Source organism: Truncatella angustata (assembly GCF_020726525.1).
Source record: "Truncatella angustata strain MPI-SDFR-AT-0073 chromosome Unknown BKA67scaffold_2, whole genome shotgun sequence".
Taxonomy (NCBI): domain Eukaryota; kingdom Fungi; phylum Ascomycota; class Sordariomycetes; order Amphisphaeriales; family Sporocadaceae; genus Truncatella; species Truncatella angustata.
Window position 1 is genome coordinate 1282473 of NW_025763382.1, and position 18301 is coordinate 1300773.

Genomic DNA, 18301 nt, shown 5'->3' on the forward strand with positions numbered 1-18301 from the left:
CGAAGCAGTGTGCGTGTGCTTTGTAGTCACTCAAGCTATGAAGCTCAGGATTTACCACCGAAAATGACTTGGTAGATGCGCTTGAAATTCGCCGTACGGTCTGCGGTCATCTGACGTGGCTACATCCGATTAAGCAATTGGCTATTTTCATGTCCTGCAAAAATAGGTCTCAACATTTTTATCTCCCTCCCTCAGAGACGAGGATGTTCGTACCTGGGTTGTTATTATCCATAGGGCTTAGACACGGGGCAGATCAGGGGAGGTCGCGCTCGCCCCGCAATAGCGTAACCTAGGCAAGTTCTGGCCCCCAAAAGTCCTAAATTCGAAGTCAGCCAAACGAGCATTGTGCATGTCAACAGCGTATCAATATTATCTTTTATTTTGTAAGTGTGTGTATCTAGCTGACGCTCTTCTGGAAGACTGTAAGCCACGTGCCCCAGACCCAAAAGTTTGGGACCTGCAACCATCCCTTGGCAATATTGGTGGTGTACACAGACATGGTGTTGACCCCGGGGTGACCTACACAATGAAGAGATCTCAACGGCAGTGATCTATCGTCTTTCCAGTCTAGAGCACTGACTGACAAATCTTTGTTTGGGTATCTGAGACATACCAGCTTCATCATTGATAATGAGCCATTATTCCTTGACATTGGGTTCAAGCTAGCGGTCGCAAGCATCACGGTCAAGTCAAGCCAAGGTTTAATTATTGCAAATAGGCGAGCTGGCACTGCTAAGCATGATGCAAAGCCAGATTGTTGGCCAACGATAGTCCAATACATCAGCGAGGGTCATAGACCTATGGAACCTCCTCTCTGTGTCTGCAATATTAGTAGTTGTAGTGTTCTTTGATGGCAACGGTTCCTTGTTGCGATTGTTTTAGGCGAAGAAGTGCCGCTGGATCAGCGCATCACTCTTCGAAATAGGATCTGACAGAGGCTCAGCCTGCTCCCCACATGCAGTGACGGGGGTAGATCCTAGCCGTCTTGCGTTAATAGCTGCAGCCAGATGCATCTATACGGTGAGAATTGCTTGGTTCCGGCGCTCCAACAAAGAAAGAGGGAAAGGAAGTGGTCGGGTAACCTAGTGAAAGGAACCCAAACAAGCGCAGTAGCTTACAGTAGTACTAGACTTGTTTCTTCGTTGTTGAGAGGGCGAGGCAAGGTTGTCTTCATCATCTCCAAACCCCGTAAGGTAGCGACGAGCTACTACCTCATCGACGGTTAACGTTTGTTGTCAACACGCCGTAGCGCTGGACTACCACCACCTCGTCCACCCGCTAAGCATCCTCACCTCGCCTCTACCCCGTCGAGCGCCGAGCTCTCCAACCCACCCGGAAACGAGGCGGGCTGCTCAGTTGCGAAAATCAGCTGCAAGCAACAATTCTAGGTTACCGCCTTGGCCATAACACATAGGCGTGCAGGCAAGACATAACCCTGAGGTGCACAATTTGACATACAACCACCTGGGCAACAGGCGACTGCGAGAGAAAATTGCGGCGCCCAACAAGCGACGACGGTGACGGCGCATGCGCCCGCACTAAAACATTCTAGAGCCAGCAGAGCGGCGGCCCCCCATCACATCCATCCGTCACATCACTCCAGCGAAGCGAAAGCGAAGCGAAGCCAAAGCAAAGCAACGAATCTGACATGTAATGACCGGGCCTCGACGGCTGCGCAACCCACGATCACGACGACACTTCCCCTTCGCGTTTGCCTTTCCCTTTGCCTTCTCCCTCAAGGCCCCGACGCCAGCAGGCGGCCGGAGTCGACGAATACATGCTACAGCTTCGGATTCAGTCCAGGGCTCGTCCATTGCAGCCGATTCCCCTCCACAATAGTCCTAGACTGTCCACCCACCACCAAGTAATCTCACCATGACAGACAAGATTCCCGCTTTTGTCCGGGTTTCTGGCCCACCAAACAGCAATTTTCTAGTTGGCTATCCAGGCATATCAGCAACATTGGTGAGTGACTACTATGATGCATCGCCATTAGGCGGTGCCAAGTTGTTTGTTTTTGTTTATCGCCGACGATCTCTCCCCGTCGTCATGGCCTGTCAACTCTACCAGATGCTGCTTTGCGACGAATGTGGGGGGCGCCCCCAGCCTAGTATCAAGACCACGATTCGAAGCCTCGTCATGTCAAGTTCAGAATCAAGAGACTAACCAGAAGTCCTGAAGCCGCGCATAGAAGGGAAAGTCGAAATCAGACCGTCGCAAGGCTATTCGGCGCCTGTCGCCATCTCGTTGGTACGGATATGTCTTCAACGAAGAGAGACCATACATCCGGCCGCCAGGAACCTAGCCAAGAAACATTTGGGCACCCCACGAAGAGACACGACAGATGTAGTTGGCAAAGAGCTGTTACTGTTCCGGTGCGCATCCGGGAAGGAGGCCGAAAATGTCATAGCCATGGACCTGCCCTTCGTCCTCTTCATTCCATTTGGCCGGGGTGGTGAAGAAACAAACAGGAGGATACCGCCAGCCTCGTTACAACTCGCCAGCAGAACCGCTGAGACGTACTATGAATTGGTGGTCACCGTCCAGCAAGGAGCAAGCCAGCAGAACAAGTACGCCTTCCCCATACCTATACAACGGTACGATACGCTATCCACATTTGGAATGTACAATCGACCCGAAACAAAGATCGCAACCGCCGACAACATAGTCACCCTAGGCATATCCTTGCCGAGATGGAGCTATGGACCGATGGACCCCATAACCGTATACATCAAGATTGCGCCCAATCTCGACTGGATGTCAAAAGCACGAAAAGTCATCATACAAAAGATCACTCTTTCCATCGAAGAAGAGATTACATACAACCCCGAGGGAGACGAGCCTTCTAAGGAAATCAACAGGCTACACAAGCATGTCCAGACCGTAGGAACGAGACTACCAGAAGCTGGATACGTCACCAACATGGGCGTCATCTTTCCACACAAGGACTTGAGAGATGCACAAGGTATAGTGAGAAGAGGGCAGCCTGCATTTCCCAATTATGAAGTTCCCTCATTCACTACTACGTCAACTCTCTACAAGATTGAGTTCTTCCTTAATATCAAGGTACGCAGCTGTGTTCAGTTGCTATTGTCACAATACTGACCGCATCTATAGGCTTCCATGAGTTCAGCCAAGGATATCACTTTGAGGCAACCCATCGTGATATGTCCTATGGATCATCAAGCGTGTAAAGAGGAGATGGATGCGATTGAACAGGCTGCAAAAGACGCCTCTTCGGTTGACCCGCACAATCCTATGTTACCAGCTCGGAATATCGTGCTAGCAAACGACTACAACGCCCTGAAAACCCTGGGACTGTGCATGGTTGGAGGACAAAAGAGACCTCTGATTGAATGATTTCTTTTGGGCTGGGCTCGAAGAATCGCAGCAGCAGCAGCAGCATTAGCACAAACAAAGGCGCGAGGGCCTGGCATTATGAACGCGGCCCGGATCCGGGTGTCCGAAAGACACCTGATTTCTACAGCAACATAATATCGCCTCTACCTGGAAAGAACTCGGCACAGCCAATGGACAAGCGAATCGATACGACACAGGGTATTAACGCGCATCCGCATATATTAGTGCTGGTCTGCGTCCATCGGATCTTGCGACTTGTGACTTGCGACTTGCGACTCGTTCTCAATGGAGAGCAGCATACACTCAGATCTTAAGCGCTGTGCGTTATAGTACAACAGAAAGAGATATGCGACGGTATCTAGGGAGAGATAATGGTAATGCGAAAGCAAGGGCGCAGACCAGCAGCGTGCCTTTGCGCTCGGCGACCCGATGATTTGAGTGCTTGCAGACGGGCGTTATCATGGGCGTGCATTGGCCATGCATCACGAATTTTGCATGGAGTCACGAAACCATTCCAGATGTGGGGGGGGTAAAGGCATATACCCATGTGCATTATGTCTCTCGGAGTTCAGGAATATGGGGGAGCCTTCATGGTTTGGCGGAGTTTTTGGTTGCAGATTGATCCAGCGGTCAGTGTATCTGGGTTCAGGCTGGGCATCGTTTTGGATGTCGTGTCCAATCGACACGACGCGAGGTGCCTGAAGATGCAAGGACCTAGGTTAGTGTAGTGGTGCGAACGGGGCGCTTACGCATACATGTATAATGTATGTATATATATACATATATAGATATATATATATATGTTGTACCTCACCGCATATGTGTCCACCGAATCATACGAGTAGATTCTCAGCGAATAGAAATACGAAATATGCAAAACATTCTCGTACTGCACATCTATCCATGCTGTGGAATTATGCTCATGCGTGTCTAGATAAGGTACATAATCCATGCTAAGCCGCCGGGAGGGCTCACAGTCTGGACGGACTCAGAACATGAAATGCTCTGTTTGTACCAAAGTCACATGTTCATAAGCCCGCTTTGCATGCGAACTAAACCTAATCCATCGTAGCAGGCCATGTTTGTTGCAAAAATGAGTGAAGCACCTGCTATGTCAACCACGCCTCACAGACATCCGCAGACCTGGCGTATTCATCCGAATTTCACCACCAGAACAAAGAAATGCAAAAATAACATCTCTACTGCATCGTAGGGACTATAGCTGATGAGAGTGGGATTCGAACCCACGCCATTACTGACTGCGGTTCTGGGTTGTTGCGAAAGCGTAACAGACCTAAACACAGCGCCTTAGACCACTCGGCCATCTCACCTGTTGTTGAAGGTTGGGATGGTAATCTAGTCTATATTCAAAGTGCGCAGAGTGGAGTAGTGAGTAAGATGTGTTCCCACCATCGGACGCAGCATGAGTGCAGCAGGTGGAGCAGAGAGAGTACCAAGTAGACACCAGCAGACCAGGACGCCGATACCCACTATTACTTGCTCTCTTGACTTCAATGCTGAATGTTTGGACCTATGTATGGGAGATTCAGTCGCCAGGCTCTAAAGCAGAGTTCGAAGAAACAATAGCTGGGCGTATTGTTCTTTCGAGACCTGCATATGGCGGACGGGGGGACGGGGACGGGGGACGCAAGAATAGAGAACTTGCCCCCGACGGTTCGACGGGCCACCCATCCTTCGTAAGCAACTGTATGATACAAGCCCAGTGAACACGAAAACCGAAGCGTTTGGAATTAATAAAAATCATTGAACGAGAAGCCATAATACCATGTAGATATCGAAGTCAAGACAGACGATGCGCGACGTGAGACTTGATTATTCCATCGCATCTCAATGATCTCTCAAATGATTCCCAAGTGATTATTCGCCTGCAGCGGCCCGCTGAGCTAACCCACAGGCTCGGGACGTTCTGGACCTTTAGCGCCCTTTGAACCCTGTCAGAGCGTTCTGGTAGCTCGACGCCAAAAAGTTTCGTGGGTTTGGGGTCGATTCTCAATTCGACTCCCCATGGTCATCGCAACATCAATGTGGTCGCAGACACAACACAACAAGCCAAATTCGACCTCCAATCGTCCGGACCGGTAGCCGCCTCGAACCCGCATGCGCCCCTAAAGTCCGGCAATCATGGCATACGACGACGAGGACCCCGCTTCGGGGCCCCTCCAAACATCTCCCCCCTCCGGCGCAATCCCCGTAGAATCGAGCGCAGGCGTTGAGGAGGAGGAGGCGCCGCCGACGGCCGAAGATGATCTGCAGGACGAGGAAGTCTCGGACTTCCGCAAGTTCGCGAGCGTGCTGCAGCAGAAGACACAGGTCTCGGGCAAGTCCATCCGCAAGGGCGAGAAGGACTTTGAGTCACACGGCACGCGCCTGCAGGAGAGCGCCCTCGAGGCCAGCCGCAGGGCCATGCACGAGACTCTAAGCTATACGCGGACGCACATCCCGACTGGGTATATCAGGGGTTGGTACTTCCCGGATCACTTCAGCGAGGAGGCGGAGGAGGGCTGGGGTGATAGGGTGGTGGTCGTGGAACAGGACAAGGGCGGTATGTTCAAGGCCATGGGAAGAGTGATGAAGGGCCGTGGTGCCAACTTTGCGCCGGCTTGGGACCGCACGTGGTTGTTGCCCGAAGAGGCTTTGTACATGGTCGAGAGAGGCGATTTGCATCTGTGGTGGCCGGAAAGGAGCATCGGAGAGGTCTTCCCACTCAAGACGGAAGGCGAGGGTGATCTTGCCAGAGATGACCGAGATCAGATGGGCTTGCCGCTCAGCTTCCAGGCAGCATACGCGTTGTTCATTGGTAGGGATGGTGACAGAGGCAAGATATCGCTGGAGAAGTACCAAGTATATGCCAACTTACGGCGCTGTGGTTATTTTGTCTTCCGGGCGAGTTCGTCGAGAGATTCTACAGCCCTCGTACCTACGGCATCATCACAGTCGTTATGGCAATGGCTCTTCTCGCTCTTATCGCACGATAACTCGCGACCGCCAACGTGGTATCCAGCCCAGGGACCGCTGGTAAAGCCTGGTCTCTACCGCTCATATCAGCCTGTCTTTAGACAACTCCACCTTATACCACGTCATAAACCATCCTCACAACCCACAGAGCCAACTCCACCCCAGGCGCCCTTCGAGATCTTTTATCACGTCTACAAATCCCGGCCAGGTTTCAGCAAGGCCAGTCCGCCACCACCCGACTTCCGCATTGCGGTCGTCGACGCGAGGACGACATCGGTGCCGACAATAACAGAGCTCAAGGGCATGCTGGAGTCCACGCCTTGGTCTCCGCCGGATGAGAAGACGGCAAATGGACAGGGCGTGGGTTTCATGTACAAGAGGCTCAAGCACGGATGGCGGAACGCAATTCTCGCCGTCGTCGATAGCGGGTTTACCAGTTATTTGAGGTTCACGGAGATGGCGTTTGGCGAGGAGAAGCTGTTTGACACATTCGATAGGTCACAGGGCAGGGGTGGGAAGAAGGGACGGGGTAGTCCAGGTGGCAGAGGCGGTAGGGGTGGCGGCAGAGGTGGACGAGGTGGTAGAGGCGGTAAGCGTGGAGGCTGAAGCGGCCTAAGAGTCAGGTAACGATAAATGCTGACACTTTGGTGCTTTGTCCGATGCTTCGGTGGGTTTTCCAGCATCAAGCAGCACCCAGTCTCATGAGCAAACAGATGGCTTTGCAAAGCAGCCAAGCTTTGCGGGTCAAAAGTCGGAATAGCTCATTTATTTGGTTCGCCTCATGTGGATCACATCGTGCTGATCCGTGGACGGAGTAGATGAACTGAAGGCGAAATCCCACCAGATAACTAGGTGTAAGCCCAGACTGTACAGCCCGTCCCAAAGCACATCGGTCATCACCAGAAGATAATGTCCAAGAGTTGGGAGGGATCACAAGAGGGACGATGCATGACTGGCAAGATCCTATCCTCGGACTGGCGGCCCCGACGTTCACAATATGTCAGCTTCTCTGACGCCGGTGTCACTTGCTGGTTATTTGAGAAGTTGCGCAATCTCATGTTCACTATCGGCATCCATCAACGCCACTTACAGACATTAATACGACGTCGAAAATAGACAGAAGAGCCCAATTTATTTAGAATCAGAGCTCTGTCATGCGGGATCTTCACGGGTGTGGGAAAACAATCCATAGCATAAGAGACCGTGCGTATTGTTCTTGTGTGGACTTTGGAAGATGTGCAAGGTATTGATAATATAGAAATTCGCGAGGCCGCACAAAGTCGCATAAACTCGAGCGTTCACTGGTCTCCACAAGATGACCCATCTTATCCCAGGTTATACTACTAGATTTCCATAGCAATGCATGTAAAATCCAGTGGCTTTCCATGTTATTCGGTTCTATATTAGTGAAAGCCTGCTGGGACCTAGCTACAGCCTTCGTGAACTTTTGTATGCGCCACTCGGATGTGTCACGTCTACTTGGCATATCACTTCCAGCGAGTGTTGAGTGGGAATCAGTGGACATGCAGAACCAGAACAAGTTTATACATGCCCTTTCCATTTCATGAGGCAAGGCAGCTTGGATTATGTAGTGGAATGACCATTAAGCAAGCTCAATCGGTCACGAACACCAAGCAGGCTATCATGTAACAAGCTATACTTGTATATGAAACACTGCATGCAGTATGTTCACTTCTGTGGCGATAACAAGGTTCGTTTTCAGTATTTACCTCCGTAATATACAGTTTTCTCGAAAGGCCACCATTGGTCAGACTCATTGAAAGCAGTGGCAGACTGCTTGAACATCTATGGGACTTTGTTTGGAAGCTTCACTCGACATTTAAGAATTGGGGGACGTACTGGAAATCAGATGCACATTACAATATTTGGTTAGATAGGCTCTGGGTCGTAATACATGAAAGTAAAGGCAGTCAATCCACAACCGCAGCGGCTGAAGAATATCATGTCAAATGGTATTGTTAGTGAATTGTTATCCCCTTGTCAAGAAGAAAAGTAGATGGGCTTTATGCTAGGTTCAAGCGTTTTCATAGCAGCACGTACTATCGTTTTCTAACGAAAGTGTAGACGAGTATTGAACTAACCGTGAGACCATATCCACTGAACTTTGGCTGACATGGCTGTGACTAACATATATATTCTTGTGTAGAGTACTTACTACTACTATATTGCTCTGTGGCCTACTTGCTTGAGATAATTGCCGTGTCTATTTTCCCAAGCAGTCACTGACTAATAGGCTGTACAAGTCATGTAAATAACTTCTATAGCAGTAGTACTTTCAAAATGTGACTCGGCTTCACCGGGCCGTCAGCGACACCAGTGAACCATCTGTTCTGCGCCGCCGACACCGTCAGGTCAGTGGCATGAAATTTCGAAATTCCCACAGATAAGTGCGGCTCACTAATCAAAGCTATAATCCAGTCTAGAACCTGCGCACTTGAAGATTTTCTTCGAAAGTATTCGCGTATGTTGACTTGTTTTCTTAAAGTTTGTCGGACTACGGGATTTGAATGTTTGTATCCGTGGATAAATCGGGAAATATAGAGAAGTCCGTGAGTAGTAATCACATTGCGATATGATAAACATCCCGAAACCTTAATTGCTATGCTGCTCCGGGGTAACCTCGTTCTATGCCGTTCTTACATACGGGTGCCTGGCAGCAGTACAAATCCCATGGAAGCTTGTCTATGTAAGCTAGGCTGGTGATGGTCAGCTGCTTATCCTCCATACTTTGAGGGGTCCAAAGGGTATGAGGCTGAAGTACTCTGCGCATTATTAAGAACCCTAGAACGATTTTCCATAAAGCTTCTTCCTTGAGACGTCGAGAAAATATCAAACCCCGGCCCCCACAGACAGATTGTGAAAGTGCGAAAAGAGTACTGGAAATCGCAAAACCGGAAAATTCGACACCAAGAAAACAAGTCATCACATCTGAGTGAGAACAACACGCGAGGCAGGTAAATTCGCGATTATTGAATAGATTTAATCTCTAATTCTTCTATCATACAGCACTCGTGAACATGACCCACAGAACTTTAGTACTTAAGGCAAGACATCCAACAGCTGCAGGGTGGAAACAATCGATCCTTGCACATGTTTGAAAAATTCAGGCGAACCGGTGCAGTTCAATTGGTCAGACTTCACGGTACAAGCGAAATTCCGACGGATGTGGGCTAATAAAGTGATGGCTGAACGAGTTACACGAGTTCCTCTAAACGAAGCACTGAGCGCATCGTACGTCATCATACTCAAGAAAGATTTTGTGGATATCATTCCTTATTTGTACATTCAAAAGGGAAGATAACGTTGAGGACGCAAAAAATTAAACCTTCATGTTATAACTAGTAATCAGACGAACACTACACAGAACCAATAAGTGAAGCAAATGAAAATGGATCATGTAAGTAATTTTCAAGGCACACCGCTTAGGTACACCTAGTTTGACGAGGAAGGACATGATGATGATATGATCTTTCTGTCAATCTCGCTGATCTTTCCACTGACCCCACGATTCACTTGATGGTTAAGTGCGATCATATGATTGACTCCAACACCGCTGTAATAATAATTCTCTCAAGCCTACAACTGCAAAGAACTGCTGATGAGGGCAGTAGCTGTGCAGTCAGAATGGTTCGGTTGTAGTTGAACACAAAAAAGGATAATATTAAAACTGGTCGATGAGGGCTGTATGTGATATCAGGCTCGCGAGGACATTGATATCAGTCCTAAAGGGGAGCCCTGACGGTGGCTGCCAGCCTGCCGAATCAAACGCTCTAGTCAAAATGGAAAAACGATACAAAACTCAAAATCCTGAGAGGTAAGATTAATAGACAACAGCTGCAGTGAAGGAATGCTTCCCAATCCTACCGATGCATCAACGGCGTGACTAACCCTTACGCGATCTCGCGTGAGCATCCCAATTGTTGTTAACAACGCTTCAATGTTACATCAAGGGTCACACAGCTTAGTAAACCTAAAACAGAGAACCACATTGTCGCAACATTGTTAGACGTGACCAGGCCTTTGCGGCCAATAGGTCAGTTGATGCTTGATTTTTTGGTTGCACAGTCAGGCATCGGTGTTACGAGTCTTGCTCAAAACAGACGAGCGCTACTTGCTGGGTTGATTTGCTCGTTGCGCCACGGTCTCACCATTTACAATGCTCCTTGCTTGGATTGTTCAATATATGGTGATTGTGCCGGTGGGCCGCAATGCGCTCTATCAAAGTTAACCCTTTTGGTGTTCCTATGTCTTTATCCTGCCAGGATGAATTTGGTTTGGTTTTTGCGATGCAGATACCCAGGTCTTGGCTTCATCCGACCCGCGGACCCACCACCTTAGTTGCCACCACTCCATAAAGCGAAACTCCGATGACAACACTATACATGAGAGGACGACCTATCTGATGTATGACCATATCATTACACCATGCACCTTTCAAGTATTAATATAGACGATGCCTTCACGTTTTCGAAGTGCTGAGATTGAAAACCAGTGCCAAGTATTGGTGGTTATCTGTCCAAAGTCGTTAGGTAACACGAGTATCATGTAATAGAATCCCAGTTGGCTTGGCGCCATTTGCATTGTACCTTGGACGAGAAGCGCAGATGGTAATCAAATTCCCTAGGCCGTTGTCGTTTGGTTCGTGCCTAATCAGGTGACGGATCTTACCAACTAACTTTTGTGATATGGGCGTTGGGGACCGAATAATCGAGCTTAGTCTAGTCTAGCAGCATTCCAGGAGTCTGTTGGTCCGCAATTGTCTAATAACTTGTCATATGGGAACCTTCCCACCTGCGGGTTAATGATACGACCTCGTCTGAGTAAGGTTCGGGTGGGTTTTGCCCCCCTTGAAGGTGGATCCCTGTCAATCAAACGCTCTCTGCCACTGGCTCAGCCTCTATGCCTTGATAAGCAACCATAAAATTGCCCACCATTAAGATCCTCGGCGCCCGAAAAGAGGACAATTGTCGAATACCACATTAAGTGGTTACCATGCCGCCATATCCAACTACGATGACGACGGGCGTCAGACACACGCGGTGCGCAATCCGGCCGTATCTGACGCTACAATGAAAATAGTTGGTTGGTGCTGACGCGCATTGTTATTCATTAGGAAACGAACCAAGGCCGAACACCTCAGAATTGCAGAATTGGACTTCTAGCTCCACTATACATACATACATAAATACATACATAGTAAGAATGAGCAGGAAGTGTTCCGTTCAACCCGCCAAATAGGCAACCAAGCAATTGAGTCCCGAGACTGCCAGGGACATTGTCGTCAACTTGAAAGACTTTTGGTGTTAGCGTGCTTATTTCGGGAGGTCGATCGCATGCAGGCTAGGATGAAATACACTTGCCAGGGCCTGTCAGAAGAAGGAGGATACGATGGTGGGACTTGGGGGCAACCCGCGACAACTCTGAAAAGGTTTGTGTGATTCACAGGAACACCTAAGCTGAGCTATGACGCGTTGAAACCCGCCAATCTCTGGAATGCCAAAATAAATTCGCTCGTAAATATTTTGAACCAATAGTATGCAGCTTTCGAAAGGCAGCCGTAATTGGTTTATTGCCAAGAACTCTACAGCCTTTCTTTACTTGTATGTAAAAACACTTGAGCTGCAGTCTGACAATATTGGTCGAGGTGAGCCTACTGTACCCGTACCTGAGGTTAGATCAATCATGGTCGGAATTGACCAAATGGGCAACGAGGTGAACCATGGTCGCAGCCGCGCCTATTTTCTGTTGCGCGAGTAAAAGTAAAAATATAATTCTGCATACAGTACATACTGAACACAGCCATCTTCTAACGTTGAGTTAGTAGAGAGAGATCCATGTGAAAATCCCCAACTTAACTCTATAGCAAGACAAAATTTTGTAAATTAGTGATTGACAACTACCACTGTTGGCAGTATTCAACCTCTCAACAAGACTTTTAGGACACCACCCATCGACATGCAAATCTCTCCGTCACAGATGTGAGCGCGTAGGCCCGATTGAGCAACCAGCGGATAATAGAGTTGCAAATGCTTCTCGCTTAAATATGAGTTTCCGCAGATTTTAATAGCGCTGGTCTCCACCTGACAGACCCTCCCAATCAGCTTCTGCTCCCTGGGTTTCCTCAGCGAGAAAGGTAAAGTCCGTTGCCCCCACACCTGGCAATTCTATGTTTTTTCTCCCCAACTCGAAACCTGACAACACGTTTCATTTCATCACATATTATATTCGCGTTCACTTTTTTTCATCAACCTAGCTTGACTGTTAGCCTCAACTATTCTGTTCGCACCGATACATTCGATTCATCTTCGCAAAAGGTCCGTGGGCACAGGTATACGCCTTTTGACAGGGCACCGACCGCGAGTCGCGTGGCACTCCTCCTGCGCGGAACTGACCAACGGTACGCTTGGTCTTTTGCAATCGCCGAATGCGTCCATAAGCGATTTCTTCGCAACCACCAACGCGACCTCAGAATGGCCGAAGATCATGCGCAACGCGGCCAAACTGCGCATATCCAAACTTCTCATCCAGACTCCATTACCCCAGCTGCTGATAGGTATGTATATGTGTACTGCCGAAAGCAGACATTTTCTTCAAATCATATCATCAGTTGTTACTTCCTCTTGGCATCAGATGCTTGGTAAGGTATCGTCTTGGTTAGACCCTTCTTCTCTGCTGTACTTGCCTTTCATGAAATAAATTTTTTTATTTTATTTTTCAACTTTCGCAATTCCCCGGGTGGGATAGCAACAACGGCTGAGAGTTCTAAACCTTTACTGCACTCACACATGACCTACTTCTTCGTCAAGCCTTTCCCAAGGCTCCGGAAGCGTCTTATTCCACCCTGCACCCTACCTCCCATACTGCCCCAAAACACTTGAGACCCAGTCCTTGTTAGCAACGCAACTGTATACAAGTCTTGTGTCGTCGATTTTATACTCCGCCACGTCTTTGCGTTGACCGTTTTTTACGCTGCGGGACGCTGAATCGCCACGACTAGTAGTCGCTACTTCCTTTTTTGCCTTCCACCCATCCTCTCGAGCTTGTCCCTGGTACAAGCTCCCATTCCATTGGATTCGGTCCAAAAACAAAAACAAAACCTGTCAACCTCATGCCTTTCAATATGCCATCAAGATATACTCTGAGACGGTAAGATCGCTTTATCGTGCTTTACCCTTCCAAGGTTGACTTGCTGTGTATCCTACAAACATTACATACTGTCAACTTTTCACTGTTGGGACGTTATCGATCTGCGGATACAAAACTGCCGCCTTCAATGAGGAAGCCTCATGGCGTCCCTGTTCACATCCCCATCTCAGTCTCAGAAACGGATCTAATTGCCTGGTTTCTGCAATCCTAAATATCACATGCCCATATTACAATTTACGAAGCGTTCAAGCCGTCATTCGATTGCAATGCTTTTGAATACTTCCCACCACCATTTCATCATCAACTGATGACGTATCCCACACCCCTGCTCTCAGCACAACACTATAAACCACTAATGGCTCAAAAGCACCATTGGCAGTTGGCACATCAGTATACAAAATTATATCGCAAGCTGACAGGTCATGTGACTACATGCCACTATTTTGCTCATCCCGTCGCACGTCTTATTCTTTGTCATGTTGATTTTCGTTTTGGTTTTCTACCATTTTCTTTTATTTCTTCTTCTTCTTTCTTTTCCCCTCTATCTCATGACGACGACGTTCATTCGTATCAATAATCAGTTGCTGACTTAAGATATGTGTAGTCGTGGGCCTCTTCCTGGTTCGGGTTATACCTACGACGATGACGATACAGCAGATGAAGGCGGTCTTAGTCCTCCACCGTCCAGCTCAGTTTCTAGTGTCAACCCCGATGAGCTTGGTGATGAGATTGTGGTCGGGACCGGCAATCAAATCTCAGCAACGAATGGTGACAAGTCATCTCCTCTACGAGTGACCTCAGACAAAGAGGATGTCGACATGGCTGATGCTCATGATGGCACGCCTGCTTCTCATTACCCCAAACGCAAACGCGCTTCGGTGTACGAAAATCTTGGCGAAGACAAGCTTGAGGGAGGCTTGCTTGTAGGTGCCGATGATCCCAGCATGGGCAACCGTGTCTCTAAGCAGGCCAAGTCCGCCCCTACGTCGATGAAGGGTGTTTTACTTGGGTATTGGCGGGACTCTCCTGTGCCGAATGACGCGAAGAAACATGCTGTTATTGGATTCCCTGATGTTCGCGATCGTCTTCGAACCCGCATTCAACCTCAAACACGTAGCGGTGAGACTATTAATGCCCGCTTGTTTCCAATACCACCCGGACCCGGAGGTAGCTGGACCACTTTTGATCGAACTGTCTTTGATGATCACTTGGTTGGCCTTGACCATAACGAGATCAAGGAGTATATCAGAATACGCTTAGAGACTGGAATCAACGAGGAAACTGAAGAAGAGAGGCTCAAGGCCGAGCTTGCCGCTATAGAGGAAGCCAAGCGTCGTCTAAAGGCTAATCCACCACCTGAGACACCGCAACCTCCTGCAGTGGCATATGGCAAGTTCCTCCCGGAAAACCCCCAGCATGGGCATCGGGGTGACACTAAGCGTCGTCGCACTGGTAGTACCACAGCGTCTTTCAATGTAGTTACTTCAACCCCTACACCTGCCCCTGCCGCTGCTCCTACTCCTGCCCCGGTTCCTGCTCCTGCTTCGGTTCCGACTCCTATCCCTGCTATGGTGTCATCTCAGGCGAGCACGCCCACGCCTAAGCCCGAGGCTCAGCAACAGCCTCCTCCAGCCCCTTCAGCTCCGATTCCCGTAATAGCTCCTCAGCAGGATGTGCTCCCGGAGGTTCAACACCATCATCATATTCTGCACCAACTACCTTCACAGGCTCAGGGCCCCCTTACTCCGGCTTCAGTTCCTGTTACAGTACCAACGCCACCACAGCAACCTCAGCCTTTGCCACAGCATATATTACAGCAACACCACATTCCAATTCAGCAGCAGCCTATGCCGCTGCAGGGCCCACCTATGCACCAACACATGCGGCCTGACGACGCTCAATATATCGGAAACCTCCCCGGCCAACGTCCTACGCGTATTCTGGTTGGGTGCTGGTCCCGAAGCAGCGCGAAGAAGGATGCCGACAAGCATGCAGTCTATGGCATCCTTGGTGCTAATGACATGTTCCGTGTAAAATTGGTCCGCGAGACAATGGATGGCCGGTTCGTTGATGGCAATTTCCCCACCGGCGCTGGAGCGCTGTGGATTGCTTACGAGGAGGTCAATTTCCTGCCTCATATTCGGGATCTCAACAGGACTGAGATGAAAGAGTATGTACGCGTGCGACAATACCAAATCGATAGCGGCGAGGCGGAGGAAGAACGTGTTGCAAACGAGACCAAAGCCGTATATGAGGCTCAACGACGGGCAGCCCTGAATCCTAAAGCTCCAACTGGACCACCTGTTCATACTGGGCGACACAGTCTCAATGCATATCCAGAGGAGATGGCCAGTCCCTCAATCAAACCAGACCTCAGCATGCAGGATATGAGAGATCCTCGACGAGGCGTCTTGCAGGACATCCGAGGCAGACCTGTGCAAGAGGTTGATTACCGCCAGACTGGTCGTGCAGCTAGTATCGATCCCCTTGAGCGAACAAACAGTCTCGCGCGACGTGAAGTGCACAAGATGGAAGCTGCCCAAATGCGACAAGAGCGTGGCCATGGTCAACGTAGCATGTCTAGTGCACCCATGCCCACTCCTCCTCCTGGCATAGTTCCTTCTGACAACCGACTTATGTTTCAGGATAATATCAAACGTCTCAACGGTGTCTGGAGTTCTCGGGAGACTCGACTTCAGGAGCATCAGCAGCAGCAGCAGCAGCAACAACAGCATCAGCATCAACATCAGCAGCAGCAAGTTCAGGCGGCACAAGCGGCACAAGCGGCTCAGATGATGCAGATGCCACCTCAGCAACCACCGCCACAACCGCAGCAGCAGCAGCAGCAGCAGCAACCGCCGCCCTTACCATCTCAGCAAATGATTCCAGGACCTAATATGGACGAGGTCAGAGTCTTGGGTAACATTACCTACACTCGGAAACAGAATGGTCCGTTCGCAGGCAAATTGGTTAGCCGTGGAGAGATACTAACCATCGATGGTGAGGATTATGTTGAGTACAGAGTACTCACAAAGCCGACTTTCTTCTAAGGAAATGGTGTTCGGCGCCCTTTTCATTACTAGTGATGGCCATCGGCTAGGGTTTTCGCAATGGTTTCCTTCTGCTAGGCATCAGTGTGGCACATATACCCTTTTCCTTACTTGGTTCACATGTTTTTACCATTATTATCAAGGCCTTGGACTGATCGGCGATCACTAATACGAGCCTTTGTACTGATATACGGCGACAAGAAACACGGAACGCCGATGCTTAGAAGTTATCTTATTGTGGCGGAATAGTGGACTCTCTAGGTTGTCATCCACAACAAGGGCAATTTCTGCCTGATTACAGCCGTGTGGCTTGACTTTTTGAAGTTGGCAGAGAAGCGGTTCGCTGGAGGGCTATACAGCACAACGTTCACACTGATGATTTGTTGGCGAGCCTCCTACCGCTAAGGAGACAACGCCTTATTCAAGTATTATTGCTAGAATTAGTCTCTTGGACTTGGCTCGGCCGGATCGGCGTACACCACCGACCAACGAACCGCATGCCATAGTCATGAATAAAAAATTGATAACCATTAATCACCCTTGACACTAAACTTGATCAAAGGGAGACATATCACGGTCAAAATTATTGGCAATTCCGTCTTATGCCAGCGCGGTTTTCGGACTGTTATTAGGTCGGTCTATTGCAAATATGATCTCCGGCCAGTGACTTTCTTCCTTTAGCGGATTATGGGAGACGTATGGTTTAGGGCTTGCTATGAGAATCGAAACATCAAGTCTAGAATGGAACGTGTTAATGACTATAACATGTAGTGACTGGGTGTTGACAAAGGTTGTCCAAATTTGGAAGGAGATTTCCGTGCCGGGTATTCATACCAGAATCTTGACGGGCATGATCAATCGACTGCGTTCGGCACAATCGGCACCATCATCGTAGGTAAAAACAACTTATGTGTTTGTGGCCTGTCATTATGTGTGATTGCGTTGACTAAAACAGAGAGCCTAGAACCTGTAATCGTGTTGCCAACATGCAACGGCTTTGTTGAGCTAGTGATACCATTGCTGTATTATCACGATGATATACCTTCTATATGGCATGCTGCACGAGGAGACATAAAAGCCCCAGACCGTGTTGCGTCATCGGGCGCGATATTTTGTCACCAAAGATAAGTCGGCGCTCTTCTGTTGCATCATTTGTGGGTTGGCTGTTGGGATGGACACGACATTAGCTCCACTGCAGACGCAGAGGCAGTTCTCAACAGAAAAGATAAAAAGAGAAAGGAAAAGACACCACCCTTTGGTGTTTCAAGTCTCACACACGATGATACGACGGTCCGGTTATCAACTCCAGGAATATTGAACATTGCCAAAACGTGGTGCCTCGGGGTATAGCGGCTCTTCTGGCTAGTACTATGCCAAGAATGCTTGTCAAGACAAATCGACCTCGAGCTTCCAATACGACCCCGCCTTCTCCGCTTTGAGCCCTACCTACTACGTGCAGCTTCAGTGCCGTCTTTCTTGCAGCGGCCGAATGATCACTCAAGGAAGAACTGAAATGCTGGCCGCAAGGTTGAACAAATAATGCGGGCCTGACCCCTCAGGAAGCTTGAATCATGTTGATCTTTGGTCAGAAGATATACTTGCAGCGTGACTTGCATGGTGCCCATGCACAAAATGTGCCAAGAAGCCACACAAAAGCTTGACCACCCACCCTTCGACAGTAGAAAGGGATGAAGGGATGAAGGGATGAAGATGCTTTTCGTCATTAGATATTGGTGTGGTATTGCGGC

At 49.0% G+C, this 18301-nt stretch overlaps 3 protein-coding genes and 1 non-coding gene across 4 annotated transcripts; 3 read left to right on the plus strand and 1 right to left on the minus strand.

The window, feature by feature from the left end:
- Window positions 1-1702: 1702 nt before the first annotated feature.
- BKA67DRAFT_159893 (arrestin domain-containing protein) lies at window positions 1703-3599 on the plus strand. Its single transcript, XM_046095166.1, has 3 exons — window positions 1703-1965; window positions 2182-3066; window positions 3118-3599. The coding sequence occupies exons 1-3, from the start codon at window positions 1876-1878 to the stop codon at window positions 3358-3360; spliced, it is 1218 nt and encodes a 405-aa protein (XP_045960823.1). The 5' UTR covers window positions 1703-1875; the 3' UTR covers window positions 3361-3599.
- Window positions 3600-4583: 984 nt separating this feature from the next.
- On the minus strand, window positions 4584-4691 carry BKA67DRAFT_t68. Its single transcript has one exon. It is a non-coding gene; the product is annotated as a tRNA-Leu (tRNA).
- An 811-nt stretch (window positions 4692-5502) lies between these two features.
- Window positions 5503-6942, plus strand: BKA67DRAFT_531851 (tRNA-splicing endonuclease subunit sen54 N-term-domain-containing protein; the record flags this gene model as incomplete). Its single annotated transcript, XM_046099440.1, has 1 exon — window positions 5503-6942. The coding sequence occupies one exon, from the start codon at window positions 5503-5505 to the stop codon at window positions 6940-6942; it is 1440 nt and encodes a 479-aa protein (XP_045960824.1).
- A 7157-nt stretch (window positions 6943-14099) lies between these two features.
- Window positions 14100-16553, plus strand: BKA67DRAFT_531852 (uncharacterized protein; the record flags this gene model as incomplete). Its single annotated transcript, XM_046099441.1, has 1 exon — window positions 14100-16553. The coding sequence occupies one exon, from the start codon at window positions 14100-14102 to the stop codon at window positions 16551-16553; it is 2454 nt and encodes an 817-aa protein (XP_045960825.1).
- Window positions 16554-18301: the final 1748 nt, after the last annotated feature.

What these genes read in the sequence shown, in the direction of transcription:
- BKA67DRAFT_159893 (XM_046095166.1), top strand. Translation starts at nt 1,876, where the DNA reads ATGACAGACAAGATTCCCGCTTTTGTCCGGGTTTCTGGCCCACCAAAC. An exon ending in CAGGCATATCAGCAACATTG is followed by an intron (nt 1,966 to 2,181) that starts GTGAGTGACTAC and finishes GAAGTCCTGAAG; the next exon opens with CCGCGCATAGAAGGGAAAGT. An exon ending in AGTTCTTCCTTAATATCAAG is followed by an intron (nt 3,067 to 3,117) that starts GTACGCAGCTGT and finishes CCGCATCTATAG; the next exon opens with GCTTCCATGAGTTCAGCCAA.